A 24,985-nucleotide genomic window follows, 5' to 3' on the forward strand; every position below is an offset into this window, starting at 1 on the left:
ACAGTCAAACAAACAGTCAAACAAACAGACAGACAGACAGTCAGTCAAACAGACAGACAGACAGTCAAACAGACAGACAGACAGACACAGTGAAACAGTCAAACAAACAGTCAGACAGACAGACAGACAGTCAAACAAAGTCAAACAGACAGATAGACAGACAGACAGAAAGACAAACAGACAGACAGACAGACAGACAGACAGATAGATAGACAGTCAGTCAGTCAAACAAACAGACAGATAAACAGTCAAACAAACAGACAGACAGACAGAGACAGACAGGCGTGGTGGAGAATATCCGAGAACAAATAGTTTTTGTCCTCAGGGCGACGTCTCAACCTGTACACAAAACAACTGCACTGAAGCCGATTACTGAGATCTTTCACACAGGACAGGAGTGTGTGAGCTCGGCCAACTTTACATGTATAAATGCTGCACAAATGAGTCACGTCAGATTAATTGTTGTTTAACTGTATTTGTGTTAGCTATGACACTACCGTCTTTATGCGGATGCTCTCAAAGCGTGATGCAACTAAGGGCAAAAAACAGTAGTTTTCATTGCAAATGAGTTTTTTACGCTAATATTTGAAGCTTCCACTTCAAACATGGAAGTGTGATAAAGGCCTATTTGATGAAAAATACAGTCAAAACAGAATTATATATATATATGGTGCTGAGTCAAATTTGACATGGTCTTTGTCTTGATATTTTTAGGTATGGAAAGATTGTGTCCACCAAAGCTATCCTGGACAAAACTACCAACAAGTGCAAAGGTGAGTGCAAATCACACCTCACTTCTTAATGTTTCATTGCCAATGACATATAGCCTATGCATCTGATGTAAATATCTTACTTTTTGTATGTATATATGTAGGTTATGGCTTTGTGGATTTCGACAGTCCTCCAGCAGCGCAGAAGGCCGTGACGGCGCTCAAGGCCAGCGGGGTTCAAGCTCAGATGGCCAAGGTAGGATATTATTACAGAAATACCTTACGAACATGACGTCCATTCAGCACAGAAACCAGTGGATGGCACGTAACAGTCTGAATAAACTCGCTTTGCCGCTTCACTTTTAGCAGTATGTAGTGAGGAGGTCACCTGTGTTTATTCTGTGAATTCCAGCTCTCTTGCTTAGAAATGTTGTTTCTCGAAGCTGACGTGTTTCCGCTGGAGCAGCGCAGGCTTGATCGTCTCCATGCTTGTGATAAAACTGAATACAGTATGAACACAGTTCAAGCCACAGTCACACTACACTTTTCATTCCATTCAATTTATCCGAAGAAGTTTCGGAATTTCTCTGCATTCCAAAGTTCAGGTTTGGTGAAGTTCGTATGACGTTGTTCGTAGAAATGTCTAGTCTAGTGGAACATAAATGAAAGTGCAACAATATGCAATATTCTCCAAAAGTACACTTTAAATCACAGACCGTGTTGTTGTTGTTGTTCATTCTTATTTTTCATACCCACAGCAACTCATGTTTACTTCTGCTATTTTTAGTCCATTATTTTTTTTACCAAAACCTTAACCCAAAATGAAACATTTGCACATTTTTAGAATTAAAAATAAAACAAAAAATATATTTATTAATTATAAAACAAAAAAACAAACAAAAAAACAATAATTTACAATTTTCAGGTTATAGTAATATGAGGTAACTGTATGAGTTTAAAATGGTTTATGGTTAGTTTCAGGGTTAGTACCTAGTTTTTACCAGTAATTATAATTATTATAGTATATATATACTATAGAATATACGCTACCATTCAAAAGTTTTTTTAAAGGAATTAACTTTTATTCAGAAATTATGCATTAATATGATCAAATGTGACAGTAAATACAATTATAATGTCACAAAAGCTTTCTATTTTAAATAAAAAAATGTTGTTCTTTTGAAATTTCTATTCATCAATGAATCCCAGGGGAAAAACAGCTGTTTTACATTGTAATAATATTTCACAATATTACCTTTTATCAAGTATTTTTGATCAAATAAATACAGCCGTCTTTCAAAAACATAAAATCTTTTGTGATTTAAACTATAAAACTCCAAACATTTGACCAGTAGTGTACATGCAGAACAGGACTGTAAAATAAAGTGCCCTGTACATACACATTTACATACCAGCATCATAAACTGTCCCTGCGTGGCTTCCTGGACACCAGTTAAGGTTTGTTGACATTGGTTAGGTAATGCTTGACTGGTTTAAACACACACACACACACACACACTGATGTGAAACTATCTTTACTCCTAGAGATAGGATTAATTGACACACATTTGACGACAAAAAGATATGTATGTTTATGTCTCTTGACGCTCTGAGTCTTTTCTCTGGCACGCACGTTCTGTGCCATTTGTTTGCTGTTTTGTGTGTGTGTGTGTGTGTATGTCTCTGTTGTAATCTTCTGAATTTGATCCCTCTGTGTCTCCCAAACTCCATTTTTCCCGACACAGGGAGTGTGTGTGAAACACTTTAAATTCATGCACACTGATAAATGCTAGCGGTGAACCTACGAACTTGACATTGAAAAAACAAACTGATCCTCCTCTCTCTGCTTCATTTTAATTGTTTTGTTTTAACTATAAAACATAAGTGAATGCTGTCTGGTCAATACAACATTCCAGTCATGATACAGCTGAAACACGTGTTCACAGTGTCATTAAAGTCGGCATGAAACAATTTGCTATCGTCTTTTCTTCCCTATTGTGTCGTATATCTGAGTGAAATGGCTTCTGGATGTCTGTAAAAACGTCCACTTTCAGCTCGTGGTTCACATGTCTTTTTGCTGTGAAATTTTACAGATTTTTATAAAGAAAAGGTAAGAATCATTTTATATAGTTAGTAATATTTCAAGATGAACACTTACTAGACTGAAGCAGCTTAAATTTACTTAATTATCCATATATCATTAGAAAAATCATGTTCAAATGCGAGTATCAAATATGATCATCAGGCTTTTGAGGAAGGTTTATTTGTTCATCTCTCAATCGTTGTATTGCATTGCATTATTGTTTTAAAACTACAGAGCTTTGATCATAAAACTAACCATTTATTTAAATATCTTTCTAAATTATTGGGAGTGTTTATATGCCTTTTTTTATAAGTAATCTGTTATACTGTTATGAAGATCTCATTGATTTACATTACAATCAGAATTTCATCTTTTATCAGCATCTGCACCAAATTGCTTATTTTTGCTCAATTCGGGCCTCCGAATAAAACTGAGGAGTTTGAGCTTCATATTCTCACTATATCATAGCCATAAAAGCCATCAAATATGATACTCAACAAGAAACACGTATGCATGCCTTTTTAGAAAATTTGTAACGGTTCCATAAAAAAAAAGAAAAAAAGATGTTTCTGGCTATTATTTGTATGTATATGTCAGGCTTTACAGGGTTAACTTCGACAGTCTGATTAAATAATGCATCAAGAAAAAGATCTTTGCACATAATCACTTCTGGTTCATTTATCACACTGGAAGAGGAAGGTCAAGTTGAGGGCATTGCATTGTGGGATATAGTATTATGTGCAGTGTGTTCTCTGCATCTTTTGGCTGCAGTAGTAGCAGTGTGTCATCGTCTCGGTATGTGTACAGTCACCGTTTACAGACTGCATAATGCAGGAGTAAGAAGAGTAGCGTGTTAGCATAGCCAGTGAACATGCTTAGTGTTGCTTAAGTGAAAAATGGTCATCAGTGTTGGAAGTCTTGGTTTATTTTCAGTCTTAAAGAAAGCTTCTGATGTGTTTAGACGCAGGGAGTCTGGGAAGCGTGTCATGGAAACAGGAAGGAGATCTTTTTCTCCTGGGAAAGATGAGACCGGCAGAGCTAAGATGATGTCAGGCTTTTCTGTTTCTCTTTTCACTCTTTTACTGTACCACTTCATCAGCCTCTCAGTGTGTGTGTGTGTGTGTGTGTGTGTGTGCTGTTTTGATGTAAAGCCCAAAGTATACTTTGTTTTTTTGCACAGTTGTATGCATGGCCTTTCAAACTATACTCAGTTTGACGTCTAGGCGCACACAGGTGGACATTATGACAACTTGCACTCTGTGGACAGAATGTTTTGTCTCATAACCCATATACACACTTTTATAATCTTTATAGGCTTGTAGGCTAGAGTTGTACAAATGCGGGAACTTTCGAATCTCCTTGCAAATCTCTCATCCATGTAGCCATCGTTGTTGTAGCTTGCATGTGTTTCTCTCTGTTCTGTTTATTCAGTTTTTTCTTTGACTAGTTGTGAATCAACGGCCCAGAAGCACTGTTGCCACCTTGTGGACAAAGAAATTACTTTGTGGCAAAAAAATAATTGAATGCATGTGCATATTTGTACGCAGTTATAATAACAATCCTAGGGTACGCATAAAAAGTGATATACTTTGGGCATTTATTCATTCTCAACACAGTGCTGTAAAGTTCTCTCTCTGCCTGACAAAAAAAGTGTGAGAAAATTTCATATGGATTTTTAAAGGTCTTGGGAGGATGCATTTAGAATTTGATGCATTTGAGTCAAGATAACACAGATGATAACACTGTAGCTGGATCTTGGCTGGGATGGCAGAGGCAAAATCTAGTTATGAAATTGTTCTATGACTGAATGAAAAAACTGAAGCTTTAAATATATATAATATATATTTATAATATATATAATTTAACCAAAGTACCTAGATGGACAACGATTTTGACTCGTCAGCTGATGATAATAAGGGTTTAAACCATTTCAAATCATTATAATTTAAGTCCCAGTTAAAGTGTTAGTTCAACCAAAAAATTAAATTATCCCATAATTTACTCTCCCTCAAGTCATCCTAGATATAAGTTTCTTCTTTCAGCCAAACACAATCGGAGTTATATTAAAGAATATCCTGGCTCTTTCAAGCTTTATAATGGGAGTGAATGTTGCCTTAGATTTTGAAGAAAAAAAAATCAGCAAAGCACATCCATCCATCATAACAGTAATCCACACGACTCCAGGGGTTAATAAAGGCCTTCTGAAGCAAAGCCATGCGTTTTTGTAAGAAAAATATCCATATTTAAAACTTTATAAACTATAATCACTGGCTTTCGGTAACGGCCTTACATGAGTCTAGTTCCGGCGGAAGAGTGACCTCTGACCCGACGCACGACGAGTGACCTCTGACCCGACGCACGACGAGTGACCTCTGACCCGAAGCACGACGAGTGACCTCTGACCCGACGCACGACGAGTGACCTCTGACCCGAAGCACGACGAGTGACCACTGACCCGAAGCACGACGAGTGACCACTGACCCGACGCACGACGAGTGACCTCTGACCTGAAGCACGACGAGTGACCTCTGACTTGAAGCACGACGAGTGACCTCTGACCCGACGCACGACGAGTGACCTCTGACCTGAAGCATGATGAGTGACCTCTGACCCGACGCATGACGAGTGACCTCTGACCTGAAGCATGACGAGCGACCTCTGACCCGACGCATGACGAGCGACCTCTGACCCGACGCACGACGAGTGACCTCTGACCTGAAGCATGACGAGTGACCTCTGACCCGACGCACGACGAGTGACCTCTGACCCGACGCACGACGAGTGACCTCTGACCCGACGCACGACGAGTGACATCTGACCCGAAGCATGACGAGTGACCTCTGACCCGACGCACGACGAGCGACCTCTGACCTGAAGCATGACGAGTGACCTCTGACCCGACGCATGACGAGTGACCTCTGACCCGACGCACGACGAGTGACCTCTGACCCGACGCACGACGAGCGACCTCTGACCCGACGCATTTTCTGATTCATTCTCCTGTGTTGGCGTAGGTTTATAAATGATTTACATCACAAATCTGGTGAAATGACACACGTTGTGTTCCCAGATGAACATAAGCAACCCAAACTCAAGCGTCTGCAGAGATGGAGTTTGATACCCGAGCTGCTGAGATGCTCCACGCATGTAAATGATAACAGAGCAACACTTCGCTATGAAACACAAAGAGCCGCTCTGAGAAACACGTAACCTGCTCGCATGTAAATAATTAAAGCATCACGCTTTACTCTAAAACCCGCACCGCATACTTTTTTAAATGAATTGCAGACTTTGTGATTTCACAATAGCACCAAGCTTAATTGTAATTGTTTTAAAACTTTTCAATAAATCGTGCAGCCTTACAACATAGTCTAATAATGCTGTTCATGGATTCTCGTCCGTGGAATGCACCACTTCCGGTGTTTTGCCGGGTAAATTGAAAAACACTTATCGAGAAACTGAGCTTTGCGTCTGTATTCTGTGTTCATCTGCTTGCTTGTACCTATAATTAAGAAGGTGTATATTGAATTTGGTATTTTAATTTGGTGGGTGTTCCTTTAAGGGTGTGATGTCACGTGAAAACTTTGAATTGTACGACTGATTAGTACAGTCAGATGTAATTTCTGCATTTATTTCCAGCAACAGGAACAGGATCCCACTAACCTGTACATCTCTAACCTGCCCGTGTCCATGGACGAGCAGGAGCTGGAGGCCATGCTCAAGTCCTTCGGTCAGGTCATTTCCACTCGCATCTTACGGGACGCTAACGGAACCAGCAGAGGAGTCGGCTTCGCTAGGTACTCCATCCATCCATCAATCCATCCACATATACACATCCATCCATCCATCCACATCCATCCATCCATCCACATATATACATCCATCCATCCATCCACATATACACATCCATCCATCCATCCATCCACATATACACATCCATCCATCCATCCACATATATACATCCATCCATCCATCCATCCACATATACACATATATACTCCATTCATCCATCCATCCATCCATCCACATATACACATATATACTCCATTCATCCATCCATCCACATATACACATCCATCCATCCATCCATCCACATCCATCCATCCATCCACATCCATCCATCCATCCACATATATACATCCATCCATCCATCCATCCATCCACATATATACATCCATCATCCATCCATCCACATATACACATCCATCCATCCATCCATCAATCCATCCACATATACACATATATACTCCATTCATCCATCCATCCACATATACACATCCATCCATCCATCCATCCACATCCATCCATCCATCCACATATATACATCCATCCATCCACATATACACATCCATCCATCCATCCACATATATACATCCATCCATCCATCCACATATACACATCCATCCATCCATCCATCCATCCACATATATACATCCATCCATCCATCCATCCACATATACACATCCATCCATCCATCCATCCACATATATACATCCATCATCCATCCATCCACATATACACATCCATCCATCCATCCATCCATCCACATATATCCATCCATCCATCCATCCACATATCCACATATATCCATCCATCCACATATACACATCCATCCATCCATCCACATATATCCATCCATCCACATATATCCATCCATCCACATATATCCATCCATCCATCCATCCACATATATCCATCCATCCATCCATCCACATATATCCATCCATCCATCCATCCATCCACATATCCACATCCATCCATCCATCCATCCACATATACACATATCCACATCCATCCATCCATCCATCCATCCATCCATCCACATATACACATATCCATCCATCCATCCATCCATCCATATTTCACAACTTTTCCCACCATTTATTAGTTTAACCATGTCTTTGTATAACAGGATGGAATCTACAGAGAAGTGTGAAGCCATCATTCAGCATTTTAATGGAAAATACATCAAAACCCCACCAGGAGTGCCAGGTAGACAATATATCTTTGATTTATTTTATATAAATTCCAATTAAAGACATTTTGAAACTAATATTTTGGTTACTTGTCGTTTTGACTGTAGTACCTTCAGAACCGTTGTTATGCAAGTTTGCTGACGGAGGACAAAAGAAGCGACAGAACCAGACAAAGTACCTACAGAACGGTCGACCCTGGCATAGAGACAGTGATACGGTACGGGCGAGTATTTATATTTACATATGCGAGTATTCATACAGACTCTGTGCATATAATATTAAGTTAATCATATTCATTTCCACGTTCAGGGAGGAATGACGCTCACATACGACCCAACAGCCTTACAGAACGGGTGAGAACAGACTCTCAAAGCCTGTTTTAATGCATCGACTATTTAATGTGTATATTAAAAATGCTTGTTTATTTGCCTATATATCATCACAAACGTCTAACTTAAGTGCTGATGTTTAAACTTGATTGTTTTTGCTGATTATTTTCAGGTTTTATTCTTCTCCGTACAGCATCGCTCCAAACAGAATGATCGCTCAGACATCTCTGTCTCCATACATGCAATCACAATTACCGTCCTACCAGGTGAGCATCAAAGAGGACCTATGATGCTTTTTTCCATGTTCATCTCTCTTTAGTGTGTAATGTTGCTGTTTGAGCATGTAAAAGCTATGCAAAGTTCTTAAAGTCCCCCTGTAGTCAATCATTTTATCCCTTAAAACTCATCTTTGATCACCAAAATGACATATTTAAACGTTTTTTCTTTTAAAAAATATTCGTCATGCCTTAAAATAGCTTGAATGTAACTCGACACCCTTGCCCCCTTTTGTATACGCGGTTCTATGAATATGCAAATGAGCCCCGCCTCCACTCACTCACTCAGCTCAGAGATCCACTGGTTGACGATCACACGTTGATCTGATTGGTTACAAGGTAGTTTGTGACGTCAGAAACACCAGCGATTTCAAAGCGTGTTTTTGAGACTGTCTTTGGTTCACTGCAGTTTTAAGGAGAAAATACTCAGCAATGGTGTCGACTTATGAATTTACACATGATTTGTCTTAAAGCATATTAAACACACCACATCAACATCTTCTGTTAACTTACTCGTCTGACTCTTCCATGTCTGAGCAGACCTTCATTTCTGATCACACATTTCTGAGTGTCAGTCCAGATTAGATTTTTTCATTTTGTAGAGATACTGAGCTCAGTCTGAGCGTGTGCCAAAGCCGACAGCAGCCAGATGGAAGCTCACAGTGACTCAGCAAGCGTTGAGGGAGTATATCAGACCGCAGGGGCTTGTGGGAATTCTGACACTTATTGAGAGCGGATGGATGAACAGGCAAAAGCTAACTCTATTCGCTGAGGTCCTGTAGGTCTGACATGCGTTTAAAGCGCACTGAATGGCCCATTAGAGGAATGATGCTAGAGCTCAGTCTGCTAGCATGTAAGGGCGGCTGGTGGGTTTTAAAATAAAGAGGCATACAACATTTGACCTTCCCAAGGATTTTTTTTGACCTAGTCCTAGCCTATCACTTGAAGCAAAAATCCATCTCTACTCTTCATCAGTGGTAACAGTTCAAACTAACATCACGTAATTTACGTCTCGTCGATGATTGGTTGATATACCAAGGGAGGTATAGCAAATTCGCCATATGCAGTGAAATACTCGATGGTGATTGGCTATTTTTAATTTTTTTTATCAACGGAGGTACAAGTCTCCAGGGGCATGTTCAAGTTCAAAACGGTGCGCAACGTTTTGCTACGGTTTCCGGGTTGAACGTCATGTTTCCTGGAAACGGCGTGCACCGGTGTGCAACGGGGTTTGAGATACGTTTTCTCTTGTTTGGTGGGTGTGTCAGAACTGCAGTCCAATCAGCAGCAACATGTATATAAAGCACGCGGTATTAAAGTGAACTGAACTTGCACAATGGATTCAAGGAAAGTAATTTACAAATGTGTTCGATGCAGCTCGGTATACGCAACAACTGAGGATATTAGAAGACATGTTTGTCGTAAGTTTTATTGTAAAAATATAGGATATAAACATAATGATGTAGTTGTTTATATTTTTAGCTTCATTGCAAGTGTATGACATTTGGTATAGAAATAAACAATGGTAAGTGCTTTTCCTAAAAATGAAAGAAAATACAGGGTATTAAAACAGTATGAACTACAAATAAAGTCAGGATGTGAGGCTAAATAGATGTGTTTTAGTCTGAATTAGGTAAGATGTGTGCTTCAGTTTCAGCAATCCCTTCACTCGATTGGGATGTTCTCTTTTGTTCTGGGTGGCAAGTGCAGTAACTGTAACATCGGGCATATTTTGTAGTATTAAACACATATTTATACCGACTTCATCAGGCTCCGAAAATTCTTCACAAAGAATGGCCTTCTCAGCTGCCATAGTTGCAACTCTTGCGTCATCAGAACAGTGTGTTCAACGCATCACCGTTTCTGTTTAAAAAACGTTGTGCAACGTTTTGTCGGGGCTGAACGCAGCCCCGCTAAATATTAAAGGAATAGCAGACCCAAATATTAAAATCATCATCATTCATTGCATCATTTTTTTGTGTCACATTTATAAAAGTTTGGTGTAAGTTTTTTTGTTTAAATGTTTTCAAAGAAGTCGCTTCTGCTCACCAAAGCTGCATTTATTTGATCAAAAATACAGTAAAAAATCATTTCGAAATATCATTACAATTTAAAACAGCTGTTTTCTTTGGTGAATATATATATATATATATATATATATATGTATGTATGTTAAAATGTAATTTATTCCTGTGATCAAAGCTGAATTTTCAGCATCATTACTCCAGTCTTCAGTGTCACATGATCCTTCAGAAATCACTCTAATATGATGATTTGATGCTCAAGAAACATTTGTGCCATTTTTGCGGCTTAATATTTTTTATGGAAACTGTGAAACTACCATTAAAATGTGTTTACTGTCAAAAGTGACAGTGAAGACATTCATAATGTTACAAAAGATTTATTTTTCAAATAAATGCTGTTTATTGAACTTTATATTCATCAAAGAATCCTGAAAAAAAGTTGATAATTAAGTTGATTAAAAAAAATGTAAGCAGCAAAACTTAATAATAATAAGAAGAAGAACCATTCATTATAATTGAGCACCAATAATAATTGATGATAATTGAGCAGTAAATCATCATATTAGAGTGATTTCTGAAGGATCATGTGACACTGAAGACTGGAGTAATGATGCTGAAAATTCAGCTTTGATCACAGGAATAAATTACACTTTAACATATTCCCATAGAAAACAGCTGTTTCAAATTGTAATCATATTTCACTATTTGCACTGTATTTTTGATCAAATAAATATAGCCTTAGTGAGCAGAAGAGACTTCTTTAAAATTCTTAATTATTTCAAACTTTTGTAGCCTGTGTATGTGCATAAAGGCTCATGTAAAGGCTATTTTAGATGCAAACCCCTGTCCCATTCCAGTCACGAACAGCACCATCTGGCATTAATTGAGCAGCATATGGATCCAGGTGCACTGTGGGATAGCTAATTAATATTGGCTGGTATGGTGCATTTGAAGTCAGGCCCAGTATTTCTCCAGTGTCTGCTGTGTAATTCTGTGAGGCTGAAGTGTAGGGAGATGTAGGGGAGTGTGCATGATGAGACAGGATCAGTTTTGAGGAGATATCCATGTTTTTTGTGTCTGTGTCCACAGATGCACAGCCCGTCCTGGATGCATCATCAGTCGTACCTCATGCAGCCCGCAGTGAGTGTCACCTATGCTTTACTGTAGCTTTACATGCATCATCTCTGGGTTTATAACACCTCTCTCTCTCTCTGTGCGTAGGGGACCGTTCTGACTCAAGCTATGGATCACCCGATGTCCATTCAGCCCACGTCTATGATGGGACCCCTGACCCAACAGCTGGGTCACCTGTCTCTCGGCAGTGCCGGCACGGTGAGCTCTTTCACCTTTAAAGGAACACTCCACCGTTTTTTGAAATAGGGCTTATTCACTTTCTTTCCTACATTTAGATTGGTGGGCAAATGCATTTTTGTCTCAGTGCATGCATTGTTTTAGTTTGACAGGGTCAGCACTAGCTTAGCTTAGCATAATGAATGGAATCCTTTGTTGCCAGCTAGCATGTCCTGAGTAAAAGTGATATAAAAAATAATAAAAAAACCCACCTAATTACTTCTTGTGGCCTGCGTATTCATAACGAGTACAAATAGTGATGCAGATTAACACTAGGCGATTTCCTAGGCAGATATTGACTTATATATTAAGGACTATATTAGGGGGAAGCACAGGTGAAGCACTGCTACTTCGGCGTGATATCTCTGCGCCCAAGTAGCAGTGCTTCGCCTGTGCTTCCCCCTAATATAGTCCCAAGTCAATATCTGCATAGGAAATCGCCTAGTGTTAATCTGCATCGCTATTTGTACTTGTTGTGAATACGCAGGCCACAAGAAGTAATTAGGTGGGTTTTTTAAATGTTTTATATCACTTTTACTTAGGACATGCTAGCTGGCAACAAAGGATTCCATTCATTATGCTAAGCTAAGCTAAGCTAGCGCCGACCCTGTCAAACTAAAACAATGCATGCACTGAGACAAAAATGCATTTGCCCACCTATCTAAATGTAGGAAAGAAGGTGAATAAGCCCTATTTCAAAAAACGGTGGAGTGTTCCTTTAATAGATCCTCAGCAGGAGTTTTGTCTTTAGGGGCTTTCGCACCGGAGGAACCTTTTCATAGTTCCTAGAACTATTGGCGGAAGTTCCCGGATTTTGGCGTGTTCGCTCCGCAGGAACTAGGAACGATTTTACTTCTAGGAACTCCTTTTAAAGAACTAATTTAACTCCTTCTTCAGAGTCTAAACCAGAACTATAGGAACTACCAGAGATGTTAGTGTTCTCTGATTGGCCGAACGCACGCGAAACACCAGCATTTTAAAAGCTTATAATTAAAGGTTCGAATGACAATCACCAACTGGAGATTAACCTGTTGTAAAATGCAAAAGACTTCGGAGTGGCTACAGAAAAAAAGAGACTGCAACCGGCCCATGCGAAAACAAGGATAAATATCGGAAGGGCATTAAATGTAGTCATGCAATGCTGATGTTGTTAACGTTAACAATTTGACAACAAAGTATAATTTGCACGGTTTGACGTGATATGATACGCGATCGTTAGATTTAATCGGCGCGATTTACTACAATGCTTTTTTCCTCTTAGTTGGTCAGAACAAAAGCGGATGTTACTTGTTTACAGACGACATTTTCTGGTGTTGTAAATTCTTATGTTGGTCATACTTCCAAAAAGCAGAATCTGTGATTGCGAATGACAGTATCCACACGGGCGGCGACTGACAGCCGCACATTCTCCTCAAAACATAGAATTCATCCGCACAGTGCCGTGCCGAGGCACAACCCACGTAAAGTTGATAATTCTGTGAATAACTGCATTTGCAGATTTCAAACAGAGATGGCGACAAAGAGGAAAAACTACGGACTGCAGCTTTTAAAAAAGCGGTGTAAACACAGATTATAGCAGCCTATATATTTACTCCAGAAACTAACTCTACGAAAACAGTGATAGATGGACCTCCTAACATTTATGCTCAGGAGAAAATCCAACGCAACTTTGAGGGGACCAAGCGAAACAGGATTATGTGTTTCTGCTCCGCTAGCGACACTGGACATCAATCACACGGCAAACGCTAATACCTTTTCATTACTGTCTTTCTGTATAACAGTTCTACCTAATAACGTATCAGACAGGACTATTAAACAGATCGTAAACTAATGAACGCGGAGAATGCGAGCGATGTGAGCTCAGGTTCTTGCGTTCTCAGCGCCGTCAAAATAAAAGTCACAAAAACAAGTGCGGCGAATGTTCCTATGGGAACCTCTCTGGTGGCTCGTTCCTAGAACTACCCGGTGCGAAAACCTTTTGTTTTAGAATCTAATTACTATCAAAGTGCCCCTATTAAGCTTTTTGGGATATTACCTTTCATGGAGTGTGTAATAGAGCTGTTTGTGACTGTAAAAGATCTGCAAAGTTTCAAAGTGCAGATAAATGGAGTTTTTGTCTCTAAAAAGAAAGAAGTGATTCTGAACTGAAACGAGTCGTCAGTAATTCCAGTCTCACTTCCTGCTGAATCTGCGTAGGTTTGTAACAGATTTGCATAATGCCAGTCTATGTTCTTCATTGGCTGCCGTGAACAACGTCTACTTTGACCCTCAAACACTGTAGTTTATCTGAGACTGGAAGAGTTTGGTTCGTGTTGTTCATGTGGAGAAGACGCTGTTTTCTGCTGACAGAGCAAATCCACTTTGATGAGATTGATACGGTAAAACCGACGCCATCGTTACTGTTCGTATCACTGAGGATCAAGAGCTGAGGAAGATCCAGAGCTGAAATTCAGATATGATAATGAGCGTTTGGTTTCTGACACGGTCGACCAATCACAACAGACTGGGTCATCTGACCAATCAGAGCAGAGCAGCTCTCAGAGAGGCGGGGTTTAGAGAGACTGAATCCTTGATCGAACCGTTTCAGACACTGAGAATAGAGCTGATGCTGCAGTGGAGATTATGAGGAAATTAAAGTGTTTTTTGAGCTGTGATGCTTATAAACCTGTTGTAGGAGAGTCCAAAAACAACATTAGGAACCTTTAAAATTGCATAATAGGGGCACTTTAAAATGCAATGGAAAGTTTTTAACCATTGTTTTATTTATGTTGTCTACAGTATATTCCTAACACAGCTATGCAAGGAACGTACATCCCTCAGTACACCCCAGTGCCTCCCTCTAGTGTTACATTAGAGGTACGACAACCGTTCATCATCACCACACACTGCTTTACATAATAAACTGGTTCATTACTTACATGTGATTCATTCTCATTCTGTGTGATGTAGGAAAACAGTGGACAACAGCAGCAGGTTTCCATGGAGACGCCTTCAGAACACACTAATTATTCCTATCAGCACAGCAAATGAAGCTTTGGTAATACAACACATAAAAGATGGGAAACATTCAGTATGCTGTCTATCAAATGGCCGATTTAGCACTGCGGCTTATATTTTTATACTCTTATAGAGTATTTAACCATCTTTTATCACTAGCAAAGCTTAGCAACTAGCCTAGGACATGCCAACACCATGGTAAATCATGCTAGCAATGTGCTAATGCATGCTAGAAACATGTTACCAATGTGTCAAATCATGTTGGCAACATGTTAAAACATACTAGCAATGTGTAAAAAATGCTAGCAATGTGTTAGCAGTGTGTTAAATCATGCTAGCAACATGCTAAGGCATGTTAGGAATGTGCTGATTAATGTTAGAATGCTAGTAACACATTAAAACATTCTAGCAATGTATTAAATAATGCTAGAAACATGCTAGCAATGTGCTGAATCATTTCGGCAGCATGTTAAAACATTCTAGCAATTTGCTAATTCATGTTAGAAACATTCCAAAACTATGATAAATCATACTAGCAACATGTTAACAATGTGACATTTATGCTAGCTATGTGCCAAATCATGTTAACAATGTTAAAACATGATAGCAAAACACTTTTAAACATGTTAACTTGTTCATTTATGCTAGCAATGCTTATTCATGATAAAAAAAGACAACATTGTGATAAATCATGCTAGCAACATGTTAAAACATCTTAGCAATGTGCTAATTCATCTTAGAAACAAACTAACACCATGTTAAATCATGCTAACAACATGTTAAAAATGCTAACAACATACTAGCAATGTGTTAAATATTACTTGAAATGTGTTTGAACATGCTAGCAACTTGGTAAACATGCTAGCAACACATAACAATGTGTTAACTTGAAACATGCTAGCAATGAGTTAATAGAAAATCTGAATTACAGTTTTTACAAGACACTACATATAATCTCTCTCTCTCTCTCTCTCTCTCTCTCTCTCTCTCTCTCGCGCGCGCGCAGGTGCTCTACAGTTCTGTGGACAATGGAAATCTCTCAGTGAGATTTGCAGATTTCCACAGACAGAAGAGTAGCAGAGGGGATACGGATCACAAAAGGATCTTGTATCTTTTGTAGAACAGAGACCGAGAAGGACGTCACTCATCTTTTGTTCAACTCCTCTCTCTTCAGGTGTCACTCGGCCAACAGTGGGAGACTGTGCAAAAGAGCTATCCATTCATCTATTTTGATAACAAAACAGAAAAAAGCATAAAAAACAAAGATAATTTAGAAAAGGCTAAGGAAAACACAATGTGTTCTTTTATGCACGTTATGGCAAATTCTTATTTTTAAGAACTAATTCTTTAATATGGGAGGATGAGAAAAGAGAAAGTAAAAACATGTCTTTTATTTTTTTGTAAAATATGCAACCTTTTATTTTTTGGATTTGTTCTTTTGTTTTTCTTCAGTCCGCAGCAGTAAGATATTTTTGTACAGATGCAAACAGTGCATTTTTGTCCTATTATTGAGTGTGTCGTGTGATGTTCTGCTGAAGAAACCATTTAAAGCCACTTCTTCATGTCGTACCATTTTAAGAATCTATAAAGAAATAGTGATAAAATCACTCTAATTCGATCATCACTTATCTGAAAGCATCAGACAATCATTAAATTATTATTTATTGAAAAAATTATCTTTTTTTGGTACATACCAGGGCAATACAGATTTGTCTTTCAAGTTCAAATGAACTATTAGATGCAGAAATAGATAGAATATCTGATATTGTGAGATTATCCGGTTATTTTTGATGCGCTTCAGCTGTTTAAGCTTTTCTAAACATAGTAATGGAAACGAACCAGATTTTTGTAGAAATGTGTTTTATGAGGGGCATTTTAAATCTAATGATTACCTGTGAAACAGTTTGTGCCTAACGTTACAGTGTTCAGGATCAATTCATTTTTATTTAAAATATGAAAATGTAAAAAAGTATAATTAATCATTTTAGAGTTAAACTTCTGTCTCCTCCCTTCATACTTTAGCTAAAATGCAATTTTTTGGTGTATGTATTGCCACCAAATCTTTCAGGTTTCCAAAAGCCTTGGAAATATGCATTGTAATGTACATAGTGTTTCATAAATATTACTTTTATTGGCTTACAGTACGAAGGTCTAGAGGAAGTGACATTAAGTGGTTTGTTAGTATCAAAAATATTTCATAAAAGTGATGATAACATATTGACTTGATGAAGCTTCTCAATACAGGACTGCCATAAATAGCAGATTTGCATAAAGAGCATAAAGCAGATATCAAACTCACCAACTGGAAGGAAAGATTCGCTGTTATGATGTTTTACTGGTATGAATCTATTAAACACATGCAGTGGGACAAAATAACAATGACAGGGGAAGAAAATCAAGGCATTGGAAGGTTCATTGTTATGCAGTTTTATTCAGTATTTTTGTCTCGTTTTCAAGTCACAATGCCTAAATGTACTAAAAGGACACTCATGTTGTATATATGCCGCGCTGGCGGTATGGCGGACATCTTGGACTTGTGTAGTGATGGGTGAAACACGGCTTCGTGAAGATTCAAAACCTTTGTGAATCATTTGTTTCGGACCAGTGATTCGTAACGCGCATCAAGCTGCCGAAGTCATGTGATTTCAGTAAACAAGGCTTTGTTACGTCACAGCTGTCTAGAAATGTTTCTAAATTTCTATGGTTCGACTTCGACGTTTAAAAATAAGAATTGTAGTTAATAGTCACTCATTGGTCTGATTAACCCAGTTCTTAAACAAATTTAATAAAACAGCACATATTATAAAGGCACTTAATATTTAATGGTGTTCGATGTTTTGTTAATTGCATTTAATAGATTATACTTTCAATAAAACATTTGCAATTGGTTTATAAAAGTTTTATGCATGTTTTGGCTGAGTTTCCGCTGCATGTGCACGGTTCTGACCAGCAGGGGTCACCAGTGTGTGGCGTTTCCAGCGATTCAAACCACTGAATCATGTTGTGAATCATTTGGTTCAGTTGATTCAAAGTTTTAGAAAAGCTTTGTTTCTCCCATCACTAGTCATGTGATCTTAAATTGTTGGCCTAATTGAGTCAACCTACCTACTGTATAAGAAAAACAGTGTAATTTCTTTTCGGAAAGTAATATTAATTTCTTTAGTCGTCCTTTTTTGACGTTTATTTCTACTATGGCAAATATATATATTATAACCAGGGCTTGACATGAACTCTTTTGCTCACCAGCCCCTGTGGCGAGTGGTTTTCCAAAGTTACCAGCCACTCCGCATTTTCACTGGCCACAATCTTGACATCGATTCCATGGGGAAAAACTGCCATATAGATATTTTTAATATTATCAGCAGGAATATTAGGCTGCTGTAACTTTAAGACCTGACACAGATTATACTGTTACACATGTGTTTTCTTTCTCAACTGCTTACGTTCACTTTAAACATAACTGACTGTGTTTACGTGAATACTCGCTAAGTCCAGCATTTTGACATTATTGTGTTTGACTGTGTAAGCGCAGCGAGAAAGATCTCAGTTTAGCACTGAGAGGCGGCTTTATGTGCGCGCACTTTGGCTGTGATCGCAAAACCTGGAGGAACGAGTCAAATTATACACGATACGCGCAATCCCACGCTGAAATTCAAGCCCTGTTAGACCAACAGTATTCATCCGGAGCAAATTAAGCGAGTGAGTGAGGAGAGGCGGGTTTGAGTAACTCGCTGTCGGAGAGATGAGAGAGAGAACAGCTGGTATTGTGGATCTATTCTGCGGAAAATGAGTATTGGAAGTGTTTCAGATATTTCAGTGACACTACATTGCACTTAGTTTATGATGCCTTTTTAAAAGAGTACAGCTGAAAAATGTATAGATTTAGTATAAAATTCAACCCAGTAAAGTGGCTGGTAGTGTTGAAACACACACGCTTTCGGAGAGTTGGCGGAAGTTAATGTCAAGCCCTGAGTAGAACACTATTGGTAGGAAAAATACACATGGTTGCAGATATATTCTCTGAAAGCAAGTCTTACTCTTGTACACATTTTTGCCTCTCAAGTAAATATATTTTGTCTTTAGGCTGTTAAGATATGAAGTGCCATCTGAAACTTTCTTCTTAGAATGATCATTTTTATCAAGCTTGTATATTTAAGTTCAGTAATTTCACTTAAATGACAATTAATAGGTCATTTTCATTGCCATTAAAGTGAAATAACTGAACTTAAATATACGAGCTTGATAAAAATCTAGAAGAAAGTTTCAGATGGCACTCTTCATATCTTCATTGGAAAACAAGAGCCCAACACTGATGAATAAGCGAGTGTTTTGTGGTTCTGGCTTCATCAGGTCGAGTGTTCTCATGGCTTTGGTAGTGTGTAGAAGCCTTCGCTGTGGTGCTGGGATTAAACATGACATGATCAGCAGGAACAACTAGGATTAGGATGAAGAAGGACAGAAGCAGTTCTTCAGTGGCTCTCTTCCTTCACGCTGCTGTTTCGATCGTCCGACTGAGATTAGCTGTAGTGTTCGCTCTTTAGATGATGAGGATTCCTCCGCTTGTGTGTGTCGGTTGCTGTTCCTTTCTAAATCCCTGATTCATAGGATTTTTGGGGGAATTTGTTTGTGTGCAAATGTTCTTTCTCTGTGCAGTTTGTTGTTGTACTTGAAATTTACTGTCCTGGTCAATCATGATGCACTTCTGAAAGAGTTTGACTATCCGAAATGAAAGCTTTGATGTCATTGATAATCTAAAAAAGAGTGTATATTTACTCATGGTTCCACATGAGTTGTTTTTGTACCTTGTACCTTTTTTGTGTGGCTCTTCTATAGGATATAAACACAAGGGCTTCTATCACACTAAAGGGCTCATGATGCAGCTGTTACTTCTTCTTCTCGGTGCTTTTACATTTCACCAATGTTAAAGCCATGACCTTGATCTGAAAACTGTTCAACGGTTTTCATAAAGAGACTCTTTTACATATAAAAACATCTTGTAGCTACTAGGATAGTTTGAAAGTATATTCAAAGAACGTTGTGTTACTGAAATGGATCTATACCTCTTTTACAGTTTACTGAGATTCACTGAAATCTTCAGGCCACCCAAAGAATTGATTCATTCCTGCAACCAAAGATATCAATGCCACCAAGAATCAACATGCCTTTAGTTTTCGTTTCTTACTGAGAAATATTTGAAAAGCCCTAAATCCATATGAATGATCATGGAGATGATGAGATTTGAGTTAGTTGGTTACGGCAATGATCAAGTGTTTTTCACTATTTTTATTCTCATTTCTTTGACTTCTCACCCTTTGCCTACTTTGTCAATGTGATTTTACTGTTGATGTTTTAAGTTTTGACAACGCTATGTCTAAAGATATTTCTCAAATGATACCACGCACCTCATGAAGGAACACAGGATTTGTTTTTGGTTATTAAGCTTGCTAAATCATATCATCCATTACAAACACGAAACATGAAACACGGTTTTGAAACTTTGAAATGATAACAATTCAGATTCATTACATATCTAAATTCTTATATCTTTCTCAGCAACTGGGATGAGACTGAATCAGTTCAATTTGCATGATTTAATGTCATCGATTTCCAACGAATAGCTGCTAATGTTTTGAACAGATCATTTCATAGTTTCAAAATGTATTGCTGCTAACATGGGGTGTTGAAGCTGTTCAGCAGACAGAGCCATGAACAGCGTCAGTCGTGGAGTTCAGAGTTTGGGTTTAGAGATGGTGTCTGGATCCACAGAAAAGCTCGTCATAAAGCCATACGGTATGGTGTGATGTGATTATTGAACAAATGGCTTGTCTCTTGAACAGCTTTTTTTAAACATATTCTTTATTTATACAGTCACACATTTTGTACAGATAGCTGAAGAAACAGTTTTGATGGTTTGTCTGCATGTAAACCAGAGTTTCTAGCCGGTAAAGTGTCTTCCTGTGCCACCGTTTCTGATATTCTGTTACTGTTTTTTTTTTGTTTTAATGAAAAAAAAAAAAAGCATCTTCTGTTTGTTTTTACTTTTTTTTTAAACTGATCTCCTGAATTTCTTTTTTTTAAATAAAATCTTGTTTGTATTTTGTTGGGGTTTTTTATTCATTCACAGCATTTTCAGCTACTGTAATAACATCAAAACATCAGCTTCAGTTTTTTTTAGTGTTTTTTTTATAAATTGTGAGGAATCATATGCTCTTTTAATTTTCATTGAAATTTATAATTATGTATTTATAATTACGTTTCCAATGTCTAAATTCGACTACATATAGACTAGTGCTGTCAAATCAATTAATCACATTTTACATAAGTTTTTGTTTATATATATATATATATATATATATATATATATATATATATATATATATATATATACATACATACAGTGAGGAAAATAAGTATTTGAACACCCTGCTATTTTGCAAGTTCTCCCACTTGGAAATCATGGAGGGGTCTGAAATTGTCATCGTAGGTGCATGTCCACTGTGAGAGACATAATCTAAAAAAAATAATCCAGAAATCACAATATATGATTTTTTACTATTTATTTGTATGATACAGCTGCAAATAAGTATTTGAACACCTGTCTATCAGCTAGAATTCTGACCCTCAAAGACCTGTTAGTCTGCCTTTAAAATGTCCACCTCCACTCCATTTATTATCCTAATTTAGATGCACCTGTTTGAGGTCGTTAGCTGCATAAAGACACCTGTCCACCCCATACAATCAGTAAGAATCCAACTACTAACATGGCCAAGACCAAAGAGCTGTCCAAAGACACTAGAGACAAAATTGTACACCTCCACAAGGCTGGAAAGGGCTACGGGGAAATTGCCAAGCAGCTTGGTGAAAAAAGGTCCACTGTTGGAGCAATCATTAGAAAATGGAAGAAGCTAAAGATGACTGTCAATCTCCCTCGGACTGGGGCTCCATGCAAGATCTCACCTCGTGGGGTCACAATGATCCTAAGAAAGGTGAGAAATCAGCCCAGAACTACACGGGAGGAGCTGGTCAATGACCTGAAAAGAGCTGGGACCACCGTTTCCAAGGTTACTGTTGGTAATACACTAAGACGTCATGGTTTGAAATCATGCATGGCACGGAAGGTTCCCCTGCTTAAACCAGCACATGTCAAGGCCCGTCTTAAGTTTGCCAATGACCATTTGGATGATCCAGAGGAGTCATGGGAGAAAGTCATGTGGTCAGATGAGACCAAAATAGAACTTTTTGGTCATAATTCCACTAAACGTGTTTGGAGGAAGAAGAATGATGAGTACCATCCCAAGAACACCATCCCTACTGTGAAGCATGGGGGTGGTAGCATCATGCTTTGGGGGTGTTTTTCTGCACATGGGACAGGGCGACTGCACTGTATTAAGGAGAGGATGACCGGGGCCATGTATTGCGAGATTTTGGGGAACAACCTCCTTCCCTCAGTTAGAGCATTGAAGATGGGTCGAGGCTGGGTCTTCCAACATGACAATGACCCGAAGCACACAGCCAGGATAACCAAGGAGTGGCTCTGTAAGAAGCATATCAAGGTTCTGGCGTGGCCTAGCCAGTCTCCAGACCTAAACCCAATAGAGAATCTTTGGAGGGAGCTCAAACTCCGTGTTTCTCAGCGACAGCCCAGAAACCTGACTGATCTAGAGAAGATCTGTGTGGAGGAGTGGGCCAAAATCCCTCCTGCAGTGTGTGCAAACCTGGTGAAAAACTACAGGAAACGTTTGACCTCTGTAATTGCAAACAAAGGCTACTGTACCAAATATTAACATTGATTTTCTCAGGTGTTCAAATACTTATTTGCAGCTGTATCATACAAATAAATAGTTAAAAAATCATACATTGTGATTTCTGGATTTTTTTTTTTAGATTATGTCTCTCACAGTGGACATGCACCTACGATGACAATTTCAGACCCCTCCATGATTTCTAAGTGGGAGAACTTGCAAAATAGCAGGGTGTTCAAATACTTATTTTCCTCACTGTACATATACACACACATATATACACTATATTGCCAAAAGTATTGGGACACCCCTCCAGATCACTGAATTCAGGTGTTCAGATCACTTCTATGGCCATGGTTGTATAAACTCAAGCACTAGGCATGAAGATGCTTCTACAAATATGTGAAAGAATGGGTCGCTCTCAGGAGCTCAGTGAACTCAAGCGTAGTACCGTGATAGTTTGCCACCTGTGCAATAAGTCCATTCGTGAAATTTCTTCACTACTAAATATTCCACGGTCAACTGTTAGTGGTATTATAAAGTGGAAGCAATTGGGAACAACAGCAACTCAGCAATTAAGTGGTAGGCCACATAAAACCACAGAGTGGGGTCAGCGCATGCTGAGGCACACAGAAATCGACAACTTTCTGCAGAGTCAATAGCTACAGACCTCCAAACTTTGTGTGGCCTTCAGATTTGCTCAAGAACAGTGTGTAGAGAGCTTCATGGAACGGGTTTCCATGGCCGAGCAGCTGCAGCCAAACCTTACATCACGCTTCTCTGTCTGCCAATCCTGTGGACGAGTCTGGGTTTGGCGTTTGCAAGGAGAACTTGCCTGACTGCATTGTGCCAAGTGTAAAGTTTGGTGGAGGAGGAGGAGGAGGAGGGAGGGAGGAGGAGGAGGAGGGGGAGGGAGGAGGGGGAGGGAGGGGGGGGGGGTTATGGTGTGGGGTTGTTTGGTGGAGGGGGGTTATGGCGTGGGGTTGTTTGGTGGAGGGGGGGTTATGGCGTGGGGTTGTTTGGTGGAGGGGGGGTATGGTGTGGGGTTGTTTGGTGGAGGGGGGGTTATGGTGTGGGGTTGTTTGGTGGAGGGGGGGTTATGGTGTGGGGTTGTTTGGTGGAGGGGGGGTTATGGCGTGGGGTTGTTTGGTGGAGGGGGGTATGGCGTGGGGTTGTTTGGTGGAGGGGGGGTTATGGTGTGGGGTTGTTTGGTGGAGGGGGGGTTATGGCGTGGGGTTGTTTGGTGGAGGGGGGGTTATGGTGTGGGGTTGTTTTTCAGGGGTTGGGCTTGGCCTCTTAGTTCCAGTGAAAGGAACTCTTAATGCTTCAGCATACCTTGACATTTTGGACAATTTCATGCTCCTAACTTTGTGGGAACAGTTTGGGGATGTTCCAATTCCAACATGACTGTGCACCAGTGCACAAATCAGGACCATAAAGACATGGATGAGGAGTTTGGTGTGGAGGAACTGGACTGTCCCGCACAGAGTCCTGACCTCAACCCGACAGAACAGCTTTGGGAGTGTCTCAGGCCTTCTCGTCCAACATCACTGCCTGACTGTGTTCATTCTTCTTCTTTTCTGTTTGTTTTCTAGTTTTCTCATACCCATTATCAACAAAAGACAACTTGCCAATTTACTAAGTATTAATACTTAAAAAGCTCTAATCAAGAAACTTAATGTTAGTATTAGCTCAAAAATAAATCATTGTATATCATGCCTCCCTGATGTCACAGTTTTAAATCTACTTTATTACATTCATAGACAAAAATACAAAGTGCTTATTGAAGACAGAATGGTCATATGCAAGCAGAAGTGCTGCAGTGCATTATGGGTATCCAGAAATGACTGCCTGAACGAACAAACCCATCCAGAACGAACTGTCAAATACAGAACAACATATATGTGAAAGTTACAGAAATACATGCATTATGAAAAATGACATGCAATACACAATTACAAATTGTGATCATTCAAAATTGGTTATGACATTTTCAAATTATGTTCAGTCATTGCTTGTTTTTCAGTTTGTTGACACACAACATTTATACAAAAAACTGATTAAACAGTATTAAATAATAGAGCTTAATATAAACTCTGAACCAGCCGAGTGAAAACTGTTATTCACACACAGACTAACATCATCTACCATTAGCAAAATGCTTTACCTTCATTTTATGTGGCCAAGATACAAACCCACATTTGATGTACATTTTTTATCTTAATTTGTATTTGTATTATTAATTTAAATTGTATTCAAATTAAACAGTCTCAGTCATATTAAATGTTTTAGATTTTGACCTTTGAATAAGTTAACACACAAAGCACATATTCACATTACCTGAGAAACACTTTTACAGTGTTGATTATCCTTAAACCTACCGAAACTTAAAGGGATACACCACTTTTTTTGGAAATAGGCTCATTTTACAAAACAGTAAAACAGTTGAGTTTTACCGTTTTCGAATCCATTCGGTACCACTTTTAGCATAGCTTAGCA

The 24,985-nt window shown here is 38.9% G+C and overlaps 1 protein-coding gene across 1 annotated transcript in view; it reads left to right on the forward strand.

The window, feature by feature from the left end:
• rbms2a (RNA binding motif, single stranded interacting protein 2a) overlaps window positions 1–20,839 on the forward strand; it is a 57,863-nt gene extending 37,024 nt beyond the window's left edge. Inside the window, exons 3-14 of the mRNA XM_084100467.1 lie at window positions 715–773; window positions 875–966; window positions 6,433–6,590; window positions 7,706–7,785; window positions 7,877–7,986; window positions 8,079–8,122; window positions 8,271–8,364; window positions 11,487–11,537; window positions 11,619–11,729; window positions 14,526–14,603; window positions 14,697–14,784; window positions 15,751–20,839. Coding sequence (XP_083956593.1) covers window positions 715–773; window positions 875–966; window positions 6,433–6,590; window positions 7,706–7,785; window positions 7,877–7,986; window positions 8,079–8,122; window positions 8,271–8,364; window positions 11,487–11,537; window positions 11,619–11,729; window positions 14,526–14,603; window positions 14,697–14,777 — 958 coding nt within the window. The 3' untranslated portion in view covers window positions 14,778–14,784; window positions 15,751–20,839. The remainder of the gene's footprint in view (window positions 1–714; window positions 774–874; window positions 967–6,432; window positions 6,591–7,705; window positions 7,786–7,876; window positions 7,987–8,078; window positions 8,123–8,270; window positions 8,365–11,486; window positions 11,538–11,618; window positions 11,730–14,525; window positions 14,604–14,696; window positions 14,785–15,750) is intronic.
• Window positions 20,840–24,985: the final 4,146 nt, after the last annotated feature.

The sequence above is a fragment of the Abramis brama genome, assembly GCF_963993115.1.
Source record: "Abramis brama genome assembly, chromosome: 23".
Lineage (NCBI taxonomy): Eukaryota > Metazoa > Chordata > Actinopteri > Cypriniformes > Leuciscidae > Abramis > Abramis brama.